This window comes from Poecile atricapillus, chromosome 1 (assembly GCF_030490865.1).
Source record: "Poecile atricapillus isolate bPoeAtr1 chromosome 1, bPoeAtr1.hap1, whole genome shotgun sequence".
Lineage (NCBI taxonomy): Eukaryota > Metazoa > Chordata > Aves > Passeriformes > Paridae > Poecile > Poecile atricapillus.
Genome location: NC_081249.1, coordinates 90,397,578 through 90,415,597, shown reverse-complemented (window position 1 = coordinate 90,415,597; position 18,020 = coordinate 90,397,578). Strand labels below are relative to the sequence as shown.

Sequence of the window (18,020 nt, the reverse complement as noted above, 5' to 3'; positions counted from 1 at the left end):
ATTTTTTTTTGTCAAAATTTACAAGTCTGTGCCATAAAGTTGGATTAAGTTTCAGTCTCTGTAGGTAGTATGCATTCAGTTACATTTTAGTAGCAAATGTTTTCTCATCTCATATAGATTTAGTGTATGTAATATCTATATAATAACCATAATATGAAAGTAACATAATATGAAAGTAACAAGTACTCACTTGTCATCTGTGAAAACGTTTATGTATTATCATGAGAAATTATCATGACATCTTTCCAAGCTAATGTAGCACTTTTTCACCACTTTATAATGAGTGTAGGGTTCAGTGTGTCTGTGGTAGTTCAGTTTTGATAAATGCTCTTATCTAAGGCCCTACTTTTCCAGATGGCAAACAAATGAATGTTTTCTTGTGTGAATTATGGTGTTATATTTCTGTTGTGCAAAACATGAATCCCACTGATGTCCACAAAACTCGTTTGTTTGACAGGATAATCTGCTTATTCTGAGAAAAGATCTAAGAAAGCCTTCCTTGAGAGTCCTGAATACTATCAAAAGTGCAATTTACATACTGATGGAGATAGATAGACTTAGTTCAGTGCTCAAGTGATGCTTCTCTTTTGTCCTGCCATTAATATTGGCAGGCAGGATGACCCTGTTTTGTTTCATGTTCTCTTTTATGATTTTCCTGGAGATGACCCCCAGAACCTGCATATTCTACAGAATGCCTGCTGGGCAGTCTTTTCTCAAGTTTTAAAATGGGAAGAATAATTCTTTCAGCTGAAAAAGTGTTCAAAAATATTGTTCCTGTGGTATTTACTTATATTTTATTGTTTTGGTTTTTTATCTTTTTCAGGATTACTTACTGCCATCTACCTTTCCAGAGTAAATGGCTTTATGTTGGAACAGAGAGAGGAAATACACACATTGTAAATATTGAGTCCTTCATTCTTTCTGGATATGTTATCATGTGGAACAAGGCAATAGAACTGTAAGTGCAGATTATTTTTCATTTGTATGTGTGGTCATTTTCATAGCTGTCTTAAGTTTAATTATTTTAGAATTATTTGGTTTTGCAAATATTACCAGATCTTTTAAAGCTATTAATTTCAGTGAATTGCCTTTGCTGTATTAACTGTTTTTTTACAGGACATTAGGAATCAGATTAATGTTAGAGGCCATGTAATTATATTTCATATAAAAGAAAAAAAATTGGTGTACTGTTTAACTATGAAGTTCCATTAAATACAGAAAGTCTTTAATCACTAAAATTCAGATTTTGCTGTTTGTATGAGGAAAGCTTGATCACCATATCCTCCATCCTGTGACAAGAATAATGGAAAAGATTTTCCCTGAGACTCTATAGAGAAATTTTCTTCATTGAACTGTGGAATCATTTAGATGAGAAGGGACAGGATGAGGTCTCTAGACCAAGCCTCCTGCTCAACACAGTGAGAATCTCAAGGTTAATTCAAACAGATCAAAACCTGATGAACCGATAGGAAAGATAATGAGTGCCTATTGAATGATAGCTCTCTAACAAGCTAAGCCAGGTGCCTGTGTTGTGGGTTTGAAATGGAAAGAGACATACAAAAATCTGGCTAGACATCTATGCTTCTTGCAAGTAAAAGCCTCAACAGAAATTAAAAACTCTCTCCTGTTTCCTCTGAAGTTCCAGCAAGAGGAACTTCTTTGGGAAAGCTCAAAGTATTTCTTGCAGTTTCTGAGACATTTGCTTCATGTTGTGAGGGACCTGTAACCTCTGGTAAACTGAAATACACCAGTCTCAGTGAACCAAGAGAACAGTAGCTAAGAATAGGGTTACAGGCCTGCAGTGTAACCCCAGTTCTCAAAATATTTTCCTATTATTATTATTATTATTATTATTATTATTATTATTATTATTATTATTATTATTATTATTATTATTATTATGTTAATCGCTCTGTCTCCTGGGTTGAACTGATGCCTCATTTTCTTACTCCCTGTCTGCCTGCACCAAACTTCATAGGCACAGTTGTAAAAATCTAGGTTTACCTTCCAAGGACATAAAACCAAGGATTCAAATAGTAACCAGGATTCAGTCTGCTGGTAAATCTTTCATCCAGGTCTCCGTTTTGGAATGTTTGGTTGTTCTGCCCCTGTGAGACTGCTCGGCTCTGTTTGGTAGTTTCAGCTGCAAAAAAGTACTGCTGGAAAACATGGTTTCCACCAGAGTATGATCATTTTGATGAGTTATTCAGATGGAAAGAGTCCTAGTTGTTTCCCATTTCTCACTTTGTTTTGGTGACATTGACATATTGGAGGGCTTTTTGAATCTTGTCGTTTAGAATGTCTGTGTTTACTACATTGAGTAGATAACATCTTTAAGTTTTTGGGAGCAACATGTTTTAATTTTATGTGCACTTGTAATTTTCTTTCCTCCAGAAGTCAGATGTTTCTCTTCTGTAGGGAAATAGAGCCAAAAGTTTTTTATGGACTGGAAGCCTTCCACCAAGTTTCACTTTCTAATTACTTAAAAATTCTTCTGTATAAATGTTTAAAAATTATTTTAGTAGCCACAACAAACAATTTTCATGAGAGTAGAATAGAATGATGCCTGTCTTCCTATGTGTGAAATAAGAGCTGCTTTCTAACAAGCTTCACTACTGATTTGTTGAAGTAGGCTAGATGCTGTGCAATATGCTCCCTCTCTAGAACCTTCAATGATGCAAGAAGCCCCTCCTAATTATCTTCTTTGATTTTTCTATGCAGGAAAATACCTAGATTTTCTAAAATTTCTCTTTCCATAAGTTGCAAAAGGTAATGACAGCATAATAAAGATAGACCATGTCACCTCAAGTACTTGGAGGTGCTGCATGGTTACCAAAATAGGGTCTTCTCCTAAAAAGTGAGTTTGCCATGTACTGTTTTGCTGGCAGGGGAACACAGGTATTCATTCATTACTGCCTCTAGTTCTGCCAGTTTTACAAGGATAAATTGATCTATGTAAGCAGTGTGCTTCTCTAAAGCTCCGTCCTCTCCATCCAATATTATCTATCATGTGCTCCTTGATATGGAGGGGAGGAAGTTGCCATTTTAAATATTTTGCAGGTGGACAGGAGATCCTGTGTGATTAGTTTCTCTGTATAACAGGAAGAGGCTGGTGGGAGTAATGGTGATGTTTGCCACAAGCAGACACTTTTATAGATGCTGTAGTCCCTCTGAAGTTGAAACTGGGTGACTCAGTAAAAAAAGTAATTTGAACTCTCTCTGGTAATAAACTATGATGTCTCTTGCAGTGCTGTTGCTTTCCTGCACGTAAAATGGAATGAACATTAGCTTTCAAAGGAAATTTTATTAACTTTAAATGTACTTCATGAGACTGAGTTTATGATTGTAGACTTTCCTTTAGAATAGTACTGAGAAAAATGTTTGAGACAACAGTTTTATTTTGGGCCATGGATATGTTCTGATTTGATTATATAGTATTATAGAATCATAAAATAATTCACATTGTAAGGCTTCTCTAGAATTTTCAAGACCAACTTCCTGTTTACAGTAAAATCAGGTTGTTCTGGGGTGTATAAGTTCACAAAGTCTGTTGATGTTAGGTGATTTCAATGATGAAAGAAAATAGGAAAATATATGTATGTAAAATTCAGGAAAATCTTCAACCTTACCATGAACAATGTAAGGGGAAATGGTGCTCAATTATGTTAAGTTCTGAGTTAGTGGTAACATTTCAGAGTTAGCTTGAGGTTAGCTTGAAGATGTCACTATTCTCTATAAAGCTTGGAAGGAAAGGGATTACCTTTTATGCAATCATATGTCTTTCAAACTTATTGGCAAGAAAAGACCACTAAAAGCCATTGCTCTGCTGCTGTATTCAAGGCCTCAGCTTAGATGGAAGATTTATAAATAAAATTTTAAGTGTTTCAATGTATATCATCTGCTCCAACAAGTCGGAAGGTGTTCATCCCTCTTCATGCAGTTCTCATCCAGTTTCTAAAACTGAAAGTCTACCAACATAACTTCTCTTTCTTTTAATCCCCCCTTACTTTTCACTAATTTTTACCTATTTCTAGTGGAATCTCCATGTTACCCTCATCCTCAGAATCAACGAAATATTTTGAGTCAGTGAGGCCAATCAGATGACTGCTAGTATTTTTTGTAAGAGTGATTCTGTTGCAGTGAAAGACTGAGGTGAAAAGCCTTGGTAGTTTGAAGACTTGAAGGGGAAGCAGGTTTTAGATACAACATTTTTAGACATTGCATATAATGCAAGAAATCTGATCACCTTGTCCTGCACAGCTACTTTTACTTTACAAAGTTGTCATTTGGTGCAGACAGGTTTTTTGTGATTTTCTTGTCTACTTTTGTATCTGAAAGATCTGTAGAGCACTATTTTCTTGAGTGATGGTTGTTTTATGCCATGTTCAGAAGCATCTAGTGGAGATCTATGTCAAAAAGATGATTGCCATACATATTTTATCATAAGGGATTACCATCTTCTCTTGCAGGAGAGATCATTCAGTGAGTTTATATGTTAGTTAGAAATTAAGGCCTGAAGAGCTAATAATGCTAAGGAAACAGATTGTTTTCTCTTTTTTTTAGATTATTTTCAGAACTAAGTTGTAACCAATTCTGGAAGTTACAGGAAAAATTTCCTTCTTTAAATCATGTGCACAGTCTGTGTCTCAGTGGACCTGTCCTTGTACAGAACTGAGAAAAAACACAAGCATATGGGTACCAATTCTTGTCTCAGCTATTTCTATCATCTCATGCATTATCACTACTTCAGGCCATGCTGAAGCAATCTTATCAGCTAAGAATGAATAAATCAAAACTTTTTCACTTGTCATTTCTCTGTCTTGTAGCAGAGCCAATCCTTTGCCAGAGGGGTTTGAGGCTCATGATACTGTTTGGTTTTCTACTCTCTAATAAGCAAACAGTTTCTCTCTTTTCCTTCCAAATGTTTGGAAACAGCTTTGGAAGAGAAAAATAGTCAATGAGCCCAGCATGTCTGCATTTACTCCAGCTACAATGAGATTGATTTTCACAGCACGATCATACATTTGGGAAGGTCACATAGTGTTGGAAAGCAAAAGAAGATCTTTATGTGTCTTCTGAACTCCAAAAATGAAAAATCTGCATTATAAGCCTCCAGTAAGATTCCAGTGTTTTAACACCCCACTATCTCATGAATGAATAACTGAAACTTGCCAAAATTTATGGGATTTGGAGGATCAAAGAATTGGTCAGACTGAAACTCAATTATGACAGAGCCATAACTTGGTATCTCCTTTCTTAGCCCTTTGCCCATCCCCATTTCCTAAAATGGAGCTCAGAGTCCACAGCAGTGAGAGAAAGCAGTACAAAGGAGAAGTAGTAACAGTAGAAGAATCTGCTACTCCCTCTGTGTGCAGACCTAAATGGAGATAGTTATTAATATAAAGAAAGCACAGTTTTCAAGACTTCCTTCTTCTGGACATGTCAGAAAGTGTGTCTAAGACTCAGAGTTGCATCCTGAGGTTGAACTGATTCTTGTTTACTCCATCTCCGAGCTTTGATCCACAGCATATGAATAATGTGTCTAACTTACTCATTCTCTTAAATTTCTCTATGGTTCTACTTATGAAAATAAGGTCTTAAATTCCTTGGAGCACTGCACCTTTTTGGAAGGCAGAACAGTGGAAGATGTCTGACTACTGACACTGAAGAAGTACTTGTCTATGTATGCATTTTTTTTCAGCACTGCCAGATTCAGTCAACTTCAACTTTGTAACAATGACTAATATGGATATTTTCTTTCTTTTTCCCCCTCTCCGAACTCCATCTATCACTTTCTAATGCCAGATTTTTATTCTTCCCAGAAATCATTACAGTACTTGTCCAATTATGCAGGCTATCTTTACTTTCAAAAGGAAAATTATTTTGATTTGATTCTGTTCTGTCATAGTGTACTTATACCTGCTTTAAAGATTGTCTTGGTATTTGAAGTTCTTACAACAGTATTTAAGTCGCTTGATTTCTTAGAGTGCATAAAACATTGCAGAATGATTGAGGAATAAATACATCATCTACGTATTTTCCACATTTTGCTGGGTCCAGATTGTAACATTGCTGAAGACTTCTTTTTGAGCTTTCTGATTTTAGGATAAAATAATCATAAAAGCTTCCATCCTTACAAATCTTTTGAAGACTGTTTTACAGTGACTGCTGTCTTAATTCACTGAGTAAAAGTCATGTCTTATAGCATAACTACTCTCATTTCACCAAGAAAATATGCACCAAGTAAATTAATACCTACTGCTGTCATAAACAACTTCTTATGAAGTGCAAAACAAAAAGTATCCATATCTTCTTAGCAAACACCTAGTTTTAGTTCTGTACAGCTGTCATGGGAATCTTTGGTTCCATTTTTCAATTCTGCAGTCTGTTTTTTTGGGCTTAAAGGTCAACGAAGACTATGAAATATTGCAAAGTTTTGTATCATTAGCTCATACTTTTTTCTTGCTCTGTTGAAGTTAGCTTTCATTTCAGAAATTTTTTACTGCAAATCACTGCTGATAGTTTTTGGACTTGACCTTCTTTTTTTCTTTTTTCTTTCTGCTGTGTATTGACTTGGATTTGTGTTTTATCTTTTTTGTGTCTTTTCAGAGCTTTTATTTTCTCAGTCAGTCTCAGCTGTACCCTGGCCGCTATTTGGGAATGAAAAATTCCCAACTCAACTTATGCCTTATTTTCACCTGCTGATTCTTCTTTATTTTTCCCTTTCTCAAGGAATAGAATCTAATTAGTTTTTATGCAGTTCCCCAAAGCCAGCTTGAAGGAATGCATATACACAAGTATGTGTCATCAACAGTAGAGTGCTTTATTCACAGTAGCTTCAAATGGGGTTGGTTTTCCAGCACCTCTTTGTCCTTTCCGGGAGCTGTTGAATCTCTGCTTTTGCATTTAATATGATTCAATGCCAGGGTTTTTTTCTTTGTAGGCAGTTCCACAGTGACAGTGTCCAACTCTCCAATCTCCTTGACAACTTTACTGTAATAGCAATGAGGGGAAACAGAAAATTTTACATATACTAAAACAACTTGAGGAAAAATGGGGTTTGTGTGCAGACATTTCCACATGCAGTATAATTTACTGTATGAAAGCAGTAATTGCTGTATCTATAGCTCTGCTCCGATAGCATTTCATGGGTTCTATAAAGTAATGTTATTGATATAATATAGTTAACTAAATAATTGCTTTGTTTAATCCTGCTTGTAGTGCAGTCATGGTGTCTACCCTCAAGAGAAATTGACTGTAGAGCCTAATGCCTTGCTCTCCCTTTACAAGCAACACTTCCCTAGGGCTCCAAAAAATACTGTTCTTATTCCTATTTATAAATACCTTCCTTGAGGAGACAGGGAGATGCAAGAAGTGAGGCACTGATCTGCCTTTGGCAGACAGTTCCTGGTCTTAGTGTGGCACAAAGGACAAAGCTTGTGTTCCTCTCCACAGTCCTGTACCTGAAGGGAGATAACATCACTTCAGAAGAAGAAAATCAGAGATTTATTGTGTCCCTCCTTCTGTATCCAGCCAGATCCAGGCAGGCTCAGAGCAATAAGCAAAAGGTCGTGCAGAATTTAGGAAGTTGCAATGCTTTTACACACAGCTTTCTACCTTGTTCCACCTGAACTGGGATTATTTTATATTGGTTTATCCTCCCACAAACACCTCCCTCAAGACTGGACTGTGCATATTCAGCCAAAACCAAACATCAAATTTTATGCTGCATCTTTTGAATATTCCTTGTTATGAAGTTCAAAGAGGAATCAGTTTTAATGCAAATCCTTTACTTGCTGTGTATAAAAAAAATCAATGTTTCTTGAACCCTTTGAAAGACAGTGCAGGAGGACTGCCAGGGAATAGGCTCCAAACTTCCAAAAAAGCTTCAGGAACATCTGTTGTCATCTGTGTGTGATCTTATCTGTGATGGCACATATGAAATTAGTTTTGGTATATACAACTATTTGAGAAGGATCCTTTCTGCTTTCCTGACAGAAGCCATGTTATGGCTGCCAAACTTAATAGACTCTCTACTTACTCTTACCCATGTATAAACAAAGCTGGCCTCTGTTAAGCGATCAAGGAAATTGTGGAGGGTGGATCCTGGCTGGTTGTGAAACCTCCACCCAACTGCTCTCTCACTCCCTGTCCTCAACAGGACAGGGAAAGAAAGTAAGATGGAAAAGTTCATGAATCAAGGTAAAATCAGGGAAATCACTTACCAGCTACTGTCAATGGAGAAACCAGACTTGACTTGGAAAGAATTAATTTAATTTATTGCTAGTTAAAATAGAGTAGAATGGTGAGAAACAAAGACAAAAATAAAGCCCCTGCCCCCTGAATCCTCATTTTTCCTAGACCGATGATGTATGTGAGAAAACTGAACAATGGTTTGTTGAGTGTTTTGATAGAGTGACGTACCTGATAGTCTTAAATTTAATAGAAGTAAAAGAAAAAGGAAGCAGACAGAGCAAGCCAGGTATTACACAAAGTAACTAAACTATTAAAATAGCAACTTAATATGAATACTAAGAGAATACTTATATCCAATATAGAGGAAAGACAATCAGGAAAAATAAAATATCATACATTTAGTGCACGAACTGATGTGTTTGGTATCAACTTTACTGATGGTGTATATAAAGCTGTTTTTCAGCAGAACAAAAGAAATACCTAGGTGCATAATAATTAAATTATAATAGTCCTAAAAGAAACAAGAAGTGCCTAAGAAAAAAAAATACCCAAACCCTACAACATTAATACAGTGCAGTAAATCTCAGGATCCTCCAACTACAATGAATTCAAGAAGGAAATGGAGGAGATTAAAAATTGTATTGTATCAGTGAAGGTTTCCCCTTTCAGCTGAGGTTTTAGCATGGAAATTTGAGGCTACTCCCTGCAGGAGTATAAGATAAAAATAAGACTGGTAGTAAAAGTCAGAGGGTTTTACACCATTTACAGGGGAACAACAAGCTTGTGTGACTATGAAAATATACTTAGCCTAAAGAGGAGAGGATAGGTCATGTAAGAGTTTGCTTCTACCCAAAGAGAAATTGATACATTTTTCGATAAGCAATGTCATGTGTGTCCTTCAAAGAAACTGGTTGCACAGATTTTTCTAAACTGTTCCTGACTTTTAAAATTAGTAGGTACAAGGAGCTGACTATATGGAATCAATCTTTACCTTAGAAAGACAGTATGCTCTTTTTCTTTCTCCCTCTATTTGTCATGATTTTGCCAATATTCCTGGTCATGTACCAAGACTCGAATGGCCAAGGAACCCACCATGCATCCCGGTTGGTTCAATGGCCTGGGATAGCTACCCAACCCATTGTGCTTTGTCAGCCTCCATGTGCTTCTGCTACCATCTTGTTTGTCCCCAGCTTTCTGGGAAAACATATCTGATGTTTCCTTGCCTCTGCTCTCTCTTTTGTCATCTGTCTGAGGTTCTTATCTGGCTAAAAAGGGAAAATTCTTATGCTGTGTCTTCTCTTCTTGTTTCTTCCTCTTCTTCTCACCCTTCCCCCTTTGCCCATCACTGCATAGGCAGCACATATTTCAAACAGACCTAGTTCTTTCCATCAAAATACTCTGACCAGTTCAGACAGGTGAATGAATCTATGTCAGAAACAGCATTTGAAACAGCCTAGAATGTCCCAAACTGTCACCTGCACTCCCTCTGAACAGATGTACAAGACGTGTGCAGGTCTAAGCATTGCTTACAAACAAATATTCGCCCCTCAGTTCCCTGTCACTGCTTACCTACCCTGCCTGTCCCAAGGGCTGGTGTTGTGCAAATGGTATTTTTATTTCAGTACAGGTTTCTCAGAAACAGAAGCTCGGCCAGAGGGGTCCCCTCTGGTAAGTTGGCTTGGATAGGAATGACAGCCAGATCTCCTGCTGTCTGCATCTCTGTAAAAACGGTTTTGTGGCATGTCTCAGGCCAAATGGGTGCTTGCTGCTGGCACCATCAAAGACAGTCTGTATAGAATGTCACTGTATAAACCGTCTGTCCACTGCTTTCCTGCTGATCTCATTTCTGTGATGGAACATGTTGCAAAATACTCTTGCAAAAACCTTTCTTGTGGAGACATCATGTAGGATAATAACATGCTACATGTTTAGGATGTCTGGAATTATTTTTCATTGTCCTCACCTCTGTATTGTAGAAGTATTGTATATTGTATAAGTATCAGACTACATCTTTGCCTCTCTGCTTTGACCCAGCTTTGGTGAGTGATGAAATAGTTAAAATATTTAAAACATAATGTGGACAAAGTATAGAGGCCGGAGAAGAGTGTGCATGCTTTTAGAGTGTTGGAGCATACTGTTCTGGGAAGCAGGAGCCTATGAAGCTATGTTTCTGTTTTAATGTTTCAGTTGTCTGAGAATTTCTGTGTACCACTCTCAGTCTTGATTTGGAGTCTGACCTGTAGAACAGAGCCCAGTTTTACTACAGTGCAGTATTCTGCCAAAGGAAGAGGCCATTATTTCAGAAACATCCTATGATTACTTTGGCTGGAAAAGCTTGTTTTGGTTTGTTTCTGTAATTCTCTTGCAGATTGTTTTAAAACTTGGAGCCTAGGTCATTTTACATATGGTTTCCAAATAAATTCTTCACTTTATGGGTTCTGCCAATCTCTGTCATATTTTTTTTTCCTGATGACCTTTGCTGAACCAAGACCAGTCATGCAAATTCTGATCCTAAGCAGAACTCCAAGGGACACGTACTCAGACCCCAGAACCTAGATGGGAGAAAGGTCCTCCTCTGTGCAGGCATTCATTGCGGGCTGGTGCTCCTCTTCTTGCTCTCTATGATTGCCAGGGCCTGAAGATCAGGTCAGAGAAGATGATAGATGAAAAATCTCCATCTGTTCAATCAGTTTCCTATTATTTGCATTTTCTGTCAGGTGCTGGACATTAATAACTTCAGTACTAATTTGCATATTATGCAGTTGGTGTGTGTTGCAAAAAGGGAGAGGATGTCAAGTATAGTAATTAATCTCTATATAGGCTTACAAAGATGTACAGGATGGGTGTTGTGGCTGAGGAGCCCCACTGAAGATGCATTGTGGGTGTAACTGTGTTAGTTGGTCTGAGGATGCGATAAGGCTTTACAGATCACACAGGAGCAAGATGCTCCATTTCTGAAACCCCGCTGCAGTAATGCTAAGATGCTTCCTGACAGGGCAGTGTAGGTGAGGTTACTGAAACCCTGTCTTTAGTGACATTGGAACTTGGTGAGTCATGCTATCTGTATCTGAAATGAATCCAGTGAAGACTTTGTAAATCCTTGGCAAATTAGCCTTCAAAAGGGACAAGTAAGGAGGGAGGGTCAGAAAGAGATAGAGAACAGAAAAGGCAAAAAAACTGTAATGAGAAAGGGGGGAATTTACTGTAATAGGAAGAATAGTGAGATTAAAAAAAAAAAAAAAAAAAAGAAGGATTTTTTAAGAAAAGAGAATCTTTGCCTATAATGGCAAAAAGGAGATAGAGGAAAACATTAAAAGATACCTATAATTTTACTTTACCCTATTAGGCTTTTTACAATTATTTTTAAACCATTGGAGGAACACGTTAGCACACCTAGAAACTGAGTTATCTAGCTCTTCTTACAACAAAAAGCATTCACAGATTTTAATTGATTTTTGTCTTGCAGATCCACCAAGACTCACCCTGGCCCAGTTGTACATTTAAGCGACAGCCCAAGAGACGAAGGAAAAGTGAGTACAACCAATGGTATAAAATTTTGCAGCATTTCATAGCCTTTATTTGCCTCATTACTCTTTCCTTTTGCTTACTCACTGATCTTATCTGCTTTCTTTCAATGTTTGCGAGTCACTTTAACTATTTTATTGTTCTTAAGAAAAAAGATTATCTTTGTACAAATTTAATGAGTAAACATTTGTAATACAGACAACATACATTGAAATGTATAGCCATCTAAATTGTTCCTGTTTAAAAAAGCTTGATTTTGTTAAAGATTTGAATAAAAACTGTGTCATGACTTCAGTACTTGGATAAGCATGGTCTTATGAAGGCATTATAGTAAGTTTTTGTAAGATAATCTTTTCTTATGTAAGAATTATCATGATAATAGCCCAGGTTTGGAACTTGCTACTGCTTGCTATTCTCAACTCTGTTCACTGTCAACAAGTGGAAGCCAAGCGTACAGTCAGAGCATTAAGGTTGTGACTGATACCACCAGGAGGCACAGTCAGAGTTGGTTTTATTTGTATGGCAGCTTTTCAAAGATGAAATAGCTTTGACAGAACTCTGGTTCTATTACAGCTTTTTTTAATTTTTAGATTTTTATGTGTTGCTACTGATATTTGAACATTTTGCTTGTGTGGGAAGGGTATTTAACTCTCTCATTGGTTTTGATAATTTTTAGTAATTGTATTTCAGTGTGTATTTATAAAGTACTGCATCTTCCAAATGGTGTATCTGTTTGACAGTGTGCCTCACATAACAATAAATAATAAATAATAGTTGTTAGAAACTAGCAGCAGTTTGAATTTTCTGACATGAGAGATATTATGCTGAAATTATGTGTACCTAGAAAAGCACTGATGACTACATCTGATTTTTGTTTGTATCACTTGTCCTTGGACTTACCCGTATTGCGAGGTGAACTACGCACAAATGGTGCTCATGTGAACCAACCCTCCAACAACTTTGATGGCATCTCTAAGCCTTTCTGGAAGAATCACAATAGGTCAAGCAATTTAGAATACAATCAAATAAAGTAATCGAACATTATGAAGTGTAGTGTTGTAGCCTCAACCAAGAAGCCATCAAGAATGCAGTTTAATTATCTGTGGCAAAATACCTGCTGAGAATAAAGGTTTATTGATGAGGCATCATTCATTTTTGCTGGCCACAACAGAGGCTGCTGATGAGCTAGCTAAGGCACACAGTGTAGGAAAAAAGGGTTCTAAAAGAAAAAATGGTCTTGTCAGTGAAAATTTCTTACAGGAATACCATGCACTGTGTCCAAACCTAAAAATATTTTTCAGCAGAAAGAGAGAAGATGAAAAGGACCCAGGCAAGGGAGTTAAAAGAGAATTAGCTTGGGAATACAAGTGCTTATTGCTCAGAGGGCACATGGGAGACATCTGGGCACTGATGAAGTACTAGCATTCGAAGAGCAACAGCAAATTCAGACAGATGCCTGTGAAAAACAAACACTGACAATTTATGGGGAGAAGTAGTAGAAAATGTAAGGTATACTACAACCATCCCAATGCAGCTCTTTATATCATTGTTAGGTTGAGAGTGGTGTAAAGAATGAATTGGTGCCAACAAAATACTTGCAGTTTTGCAGAATGTGGAATTGATAGTGTTTACAGGAAGATATCAGTAAAAGGTACAGGTGTAAGAGAAAATCCAAGCATTTAATCAAAAGACGTAGTTTCAAATAAAAAAAAATCAACCATAGAGATATAAATTAAACTGCATTTTTCAACTAAGTCACATTAGTTGAAAGAATGAAGAATAAATCAATCATTTTTCAGAATGAGGAAAAATGGGGAAAAAAGCAGCTCCTGGGACTTTTTCACTTCAACATGGTCATAAATAGCTGAAAAAAATAGAGTAAGCAGTGATGTGGCCTGGTTTTTGCTGGACTTTAGGAGGCTGAGAAACTCAGCAGTAAAAGGGCAGGTTAAATACTGTCTTTTTAAGTATATTTAGTGTAAATGATGAGAAGTGATACATGTAGGGCAAAATATTTCTGACTTGACATGTAAAACAATGGGTGTGAGCTGATGATTACTGTTAGGTATGAAGAGCTTTGAGTGATGATAGTTCAGTGGAAATGTTAGCTCAGTGTTCAGTAGTGAACCATAAAGAAAATCAAAATTAGGCATTATGCAGAGAAGAATAGAGAACAAAACAAAGCTATTAAAGAAATGCATTGTTGACCTGCTTGCTGAATACTGAGTATAATACTTGTCCTTCTGTGTCTAAAATGAACATAATGCTAAAAGAAATTCAGAGAAGGGACAGGGTTTTCTATATGAGAGACAACTTAGTGAGACAGAAAAATTCACTATGGAAAAGACCTGATTGTGAGTCCAAGTTTGAAAATCACTGTTGATATTAAGAGGATTGAAACAACTCATAGGCTCCTTCAATACAAAAACTAAAAGGATACCAAATAAAGCTGACAGGTCAGATTCCAAACAAGTCTTGGTACTTCATCAAATGTGCAATGGTTAGAACTTAGGAAACATTTCCAGATGCTGTTGTGTGTGCTGAAAATATATTGATCACAAGGAAGTCTAGAAAAGTTAACACAAAAAAAATCAATGTGAGGGTAACTGAAGAGTTTGTTGAATTCTCCTAAAAGGTTCTTAAAGATGAGGTTAAACAGAGCCATGTATAGTTGAGGAGATGGCTATACTTGAATGAGAAAATTACTAAGACTGAGAGAATACGTGACTGTTACAAGTACTTGTCTTCTTCCCATATTATTTGGTATTTACTCTTGGCCATTTCAGTACAAGCTACTGTCATAGGTAGGCTTTAATTTAATTTGGCGGAGTTTTTCTTAGATAAAAGAGCTGTGTGATGATAGTTCTACATACTTTGCTTATCTCCATAGCTCCAAGTTAACCGAAGATCACCAAAATGTATTGGTGGCAGAAATCAGACTCCACACATCACTTCATGATAGGCAGCAGATAAAAGTGTTGTTTGCATGTAGTTTCAGGAATTAAATAGTAGGTACAAATCAGTCATAATCATTACTCAAAATACAGATGTTCTTGGACTTCACTACTTTGCAAGAGTCCAGTGGTATAGCCCTCTCTAGGGTATTACAAAGTTGTTCACAGACCTGGGACTGTTTTGCTGATGAAAGTGTTTCTCCTATGAACACTGAGTGGTTGAGAGTCCTAAAATATAGTCAGACCTTTCAAGGTCTAGAACAATCATAAGAGCTCTATTTGAAAGCCAGGGAAGTTTGTGCACTGTCAGTATCTTCACCTTTTTCATTAAGATCCTTTGAATTCCTAGAAGTTCCAGTTTATTTCATTGACTGATGATTGGGTTCTTTGTGCCAAAAGAGTGAATGCAATTCCAGAAGACTTCTGCCATTCAAAACTTTTCCAGAGTGTCCTCCAGGCAAACTATCTAGGCAGGTTTTGGAGAGAAGTCTCTTTTATGAATTTAATAAGCTGTGGCTGGAAGACAGACATCAAAGACAATTTAGGCATTTAATGTGTCACTGAAGAACAATTCGGGGACCAAGTGATTAAGTTCATGAAATATAACTCTGTCTGCCAAATCAATTAATAAGTGTACATTAGGGACAGACTGGAGTGCACAGACATTTATAAGTGGCAGATCTGTAGCAAACATGATTTTTCTTGCTGACAAAGGAAAAGACATTAACTACAGCAATCTGCAGTTTCCCAGCAAACGGAGAGAGCTTAATAGGAAAAGGTTTAATGTTATTTACAATTACGTGGTGGGTTAAACTTCCTATCTCTGAGTCTGAGTTTTGAGATCTAATAATACCTAAAAAAAAGGCCTCTTTGGGAGGCTTGTTTGTTTGGGATTTTTTCTCCAGATATTTTGTGTTACCAGGACAAGGAAGGGGCTTGTTAGCATGTACCAAGATGTAATTAGGTTACTGTAAAAAAGAAATTTCCTCCCATCATCAAAAGTATTTGATGAAGAAAGATTTAAGTCAAAATATGAAACAACTCCACTAGACAAGGAAGATCTTGCCAGGACTTCTCTCTCTAGATTCTGTCCCATGTTCTGCTTTTTTTGTAACCTAATTAAGCATGAGTAATTAATTGAGGCACCATGAAAGGCAAGATGAATCTTTGGAGGTTTTTTTCATCCTTGGCTCTTTTTACAGACATTGTTTTCCTTTGTCTGGGTTTTCCTCTCCAACTGCATTTATGGATGTTTTGCTTTTTATCTCTATTACAGAAATAAAGCTTGTCTTACAGATCTTCACTATGACTGAGGAGTGGGAATGTTTGAGTTTGCTATGGTTCAGACAGGTCAGAATCATAAATCATCATAAATATCCTGGCAATGAGAGTAACCCCATTCACCCAAACTGGAATTGTGACTTTAGTGCTGTACCACAGTGCCAGTACCAAAGCAACATGACTACTGTCTGAACAAAAAGAGATTCCTGGCTATGCAGCAAATCTCTTTGTCTTTCAGTTTCTTCCCTGAAATCGCACTTTGTTACTTGCAATTCTTTAATGCAGTTGTACAATAAGCATTTCAGCAATAGTTCAGGAGAAATGCAGCCTCTGATAAAAGGTATTTAACCTTTTAATAATCACCTGGAGTAAATACAAAAAGGAGGGTGGGAACCCTAAGCTATGTAGCATTGGATGAACCTCCAATAAGGGCATGGCACTGTCCTCTGTGAAGAGGCTTGCCAGTATTTTGGTCTTTGGAGATCCCAAAAGATTAAAAAAAAAAAAAAAATATATATATATATATAAAAAGCCCCATCTATTTCTACTGTCAAGCAAAAGGATGTTCATGTGAGACATACTGCCTTACACTAAGACAAAGGCACAGAGGTGCAGTCCTTGCCTTTACCAAGTGGGAGAGGCCTACAGGGTCCTTTAGAATTAGCAGCTGAGTTTACCCTGTGGCCAAGGAACATGTGCAGCACAATGGAGGCCTGAAAGTTGAGTTCTGTGTACAGCACAACACAGTACAGGCCTGCACCTGTTCAAGTGACCTGCTACAAACTTCACTGACTCCTGGATATACAAATGGCTTCCATTTGGGATTGCTGTACCGACAGTGCAAGCAGCTGCAGTAAGACTCTCCTTTGTTCACTCTCTCAGTGGCAGCCTATTATCCCAGAATACCATATGGCATCCTGACACAAATGCTACCGAGTTAGCTGCATACTTTCTGACTCTGCCACAAAATCCTATGTGGAGCCATCCAGAGCAAAAATGCTAAATAGTCTGGAATTTTTCCAGGACAGCTTAATTTTTTTTTCAGGGGAATAATTCTTCAGGAGCACAATAAGTTAGTGTTCATTCAAGGATTAAATATATTAACTATAAATAATTTCCAGATTAGCTAGAAGATTCCACATAAGGAATATTATCCTGGCAATAAAAATAATCATATACAGTAGAACTGAGAGTATTCCCAGGCTCCTTTGTAGCAGTATTGATGTACCAGTTATACTTAACTTGGAAGGAATATTTTCTTTAGCAGCCCAGCCAAATTTCATTTTTAGGACTCATGCAAGCTAAAGTGAGTGATAGCAAAGATGCTGTTAAGGTTTCTCCAGCTAAGATATAATCTTGTCATTATTCTGCACAAATTCTTTATATAGAAACTGTAAATTCTTGCCTGCATTCTGTGATACAGCTGCTTACAGATGATGAATAACTGGACTTATCACTTCCAGTTGTATAAAATATTCTATTGCAGAAATGTGAGAGTCTGCCAGTTTAGCCATTTCCAGTCTTCATGTCCAGAACAGATTCTTAAGAAGACAGATTCTATGGGAAATAGTTTCCAGGACATCTAAATAAGCTAGACATCATATTGTCCATAAGATCTGAAATTAGTTGTGTTTAAATGAAGAGCAACTCTACAGTACCAGATCAATATTTCATTTATTTTCAGTGGAGAAAGGGAGAAATGATTGTGTTCCTTCTTATTTTTCTACTGAGCATTGTTTTTCTTTTCTTTCATCTTTTCAGAAATATTTGCTGGTATTTCTATGGTGTGCATGATGACATGGCATCCCAGTTCTAGAAGAAGTAAAAATTGACATATCAGTTAATTTATTTTTAATTATTAGGAACGCAAGCAATTTATTCTCTGCAGGGGGAGTTCTTCAGAATGTTTTCAAGCAATAGCAAGCATAAATAAAAGGAATATAAGTAGCTGGATGAGAGTTTAATCTGGTGACTCTCTTGGTTTGAAATTATTTGGCTGGTATCTTAGGTGTCAAACTTTTTTTTTTCTCCAACAAGAGGCAGGGAAGATAAGAGTTGGTAGGA

General features: G+C 36.9%; 1 protein-coding gene across 5 annotated transcripts in view; it reads left to right on the top strand.

Annotated features, from left to right (window-relative positions):
* The window catches only part of STXBP5L (syntaxin binding protein 5L), a 182,619-nt gene that overhangs the window by 87,628 nt on the left and 76,971 nt on the right, over positions 1-18,020 (top strand). For all 5 annotated transcript variants that reach the window (XM_058857936.1, XM_058857944.1, XM_058857968.1 and 2 more), the window contains exons 5-6: positions 824-958; positions 11,663-11,726. In XM_058857936.1, the coding sequence (XP_058713919.1) occupies positions 824-958; positions 11,663-11,726 (199 nt within the window). The remainder of the gene's footprint in view (positions 1-823; positions 959-11,662; positions 11,727-18,020) is intronic.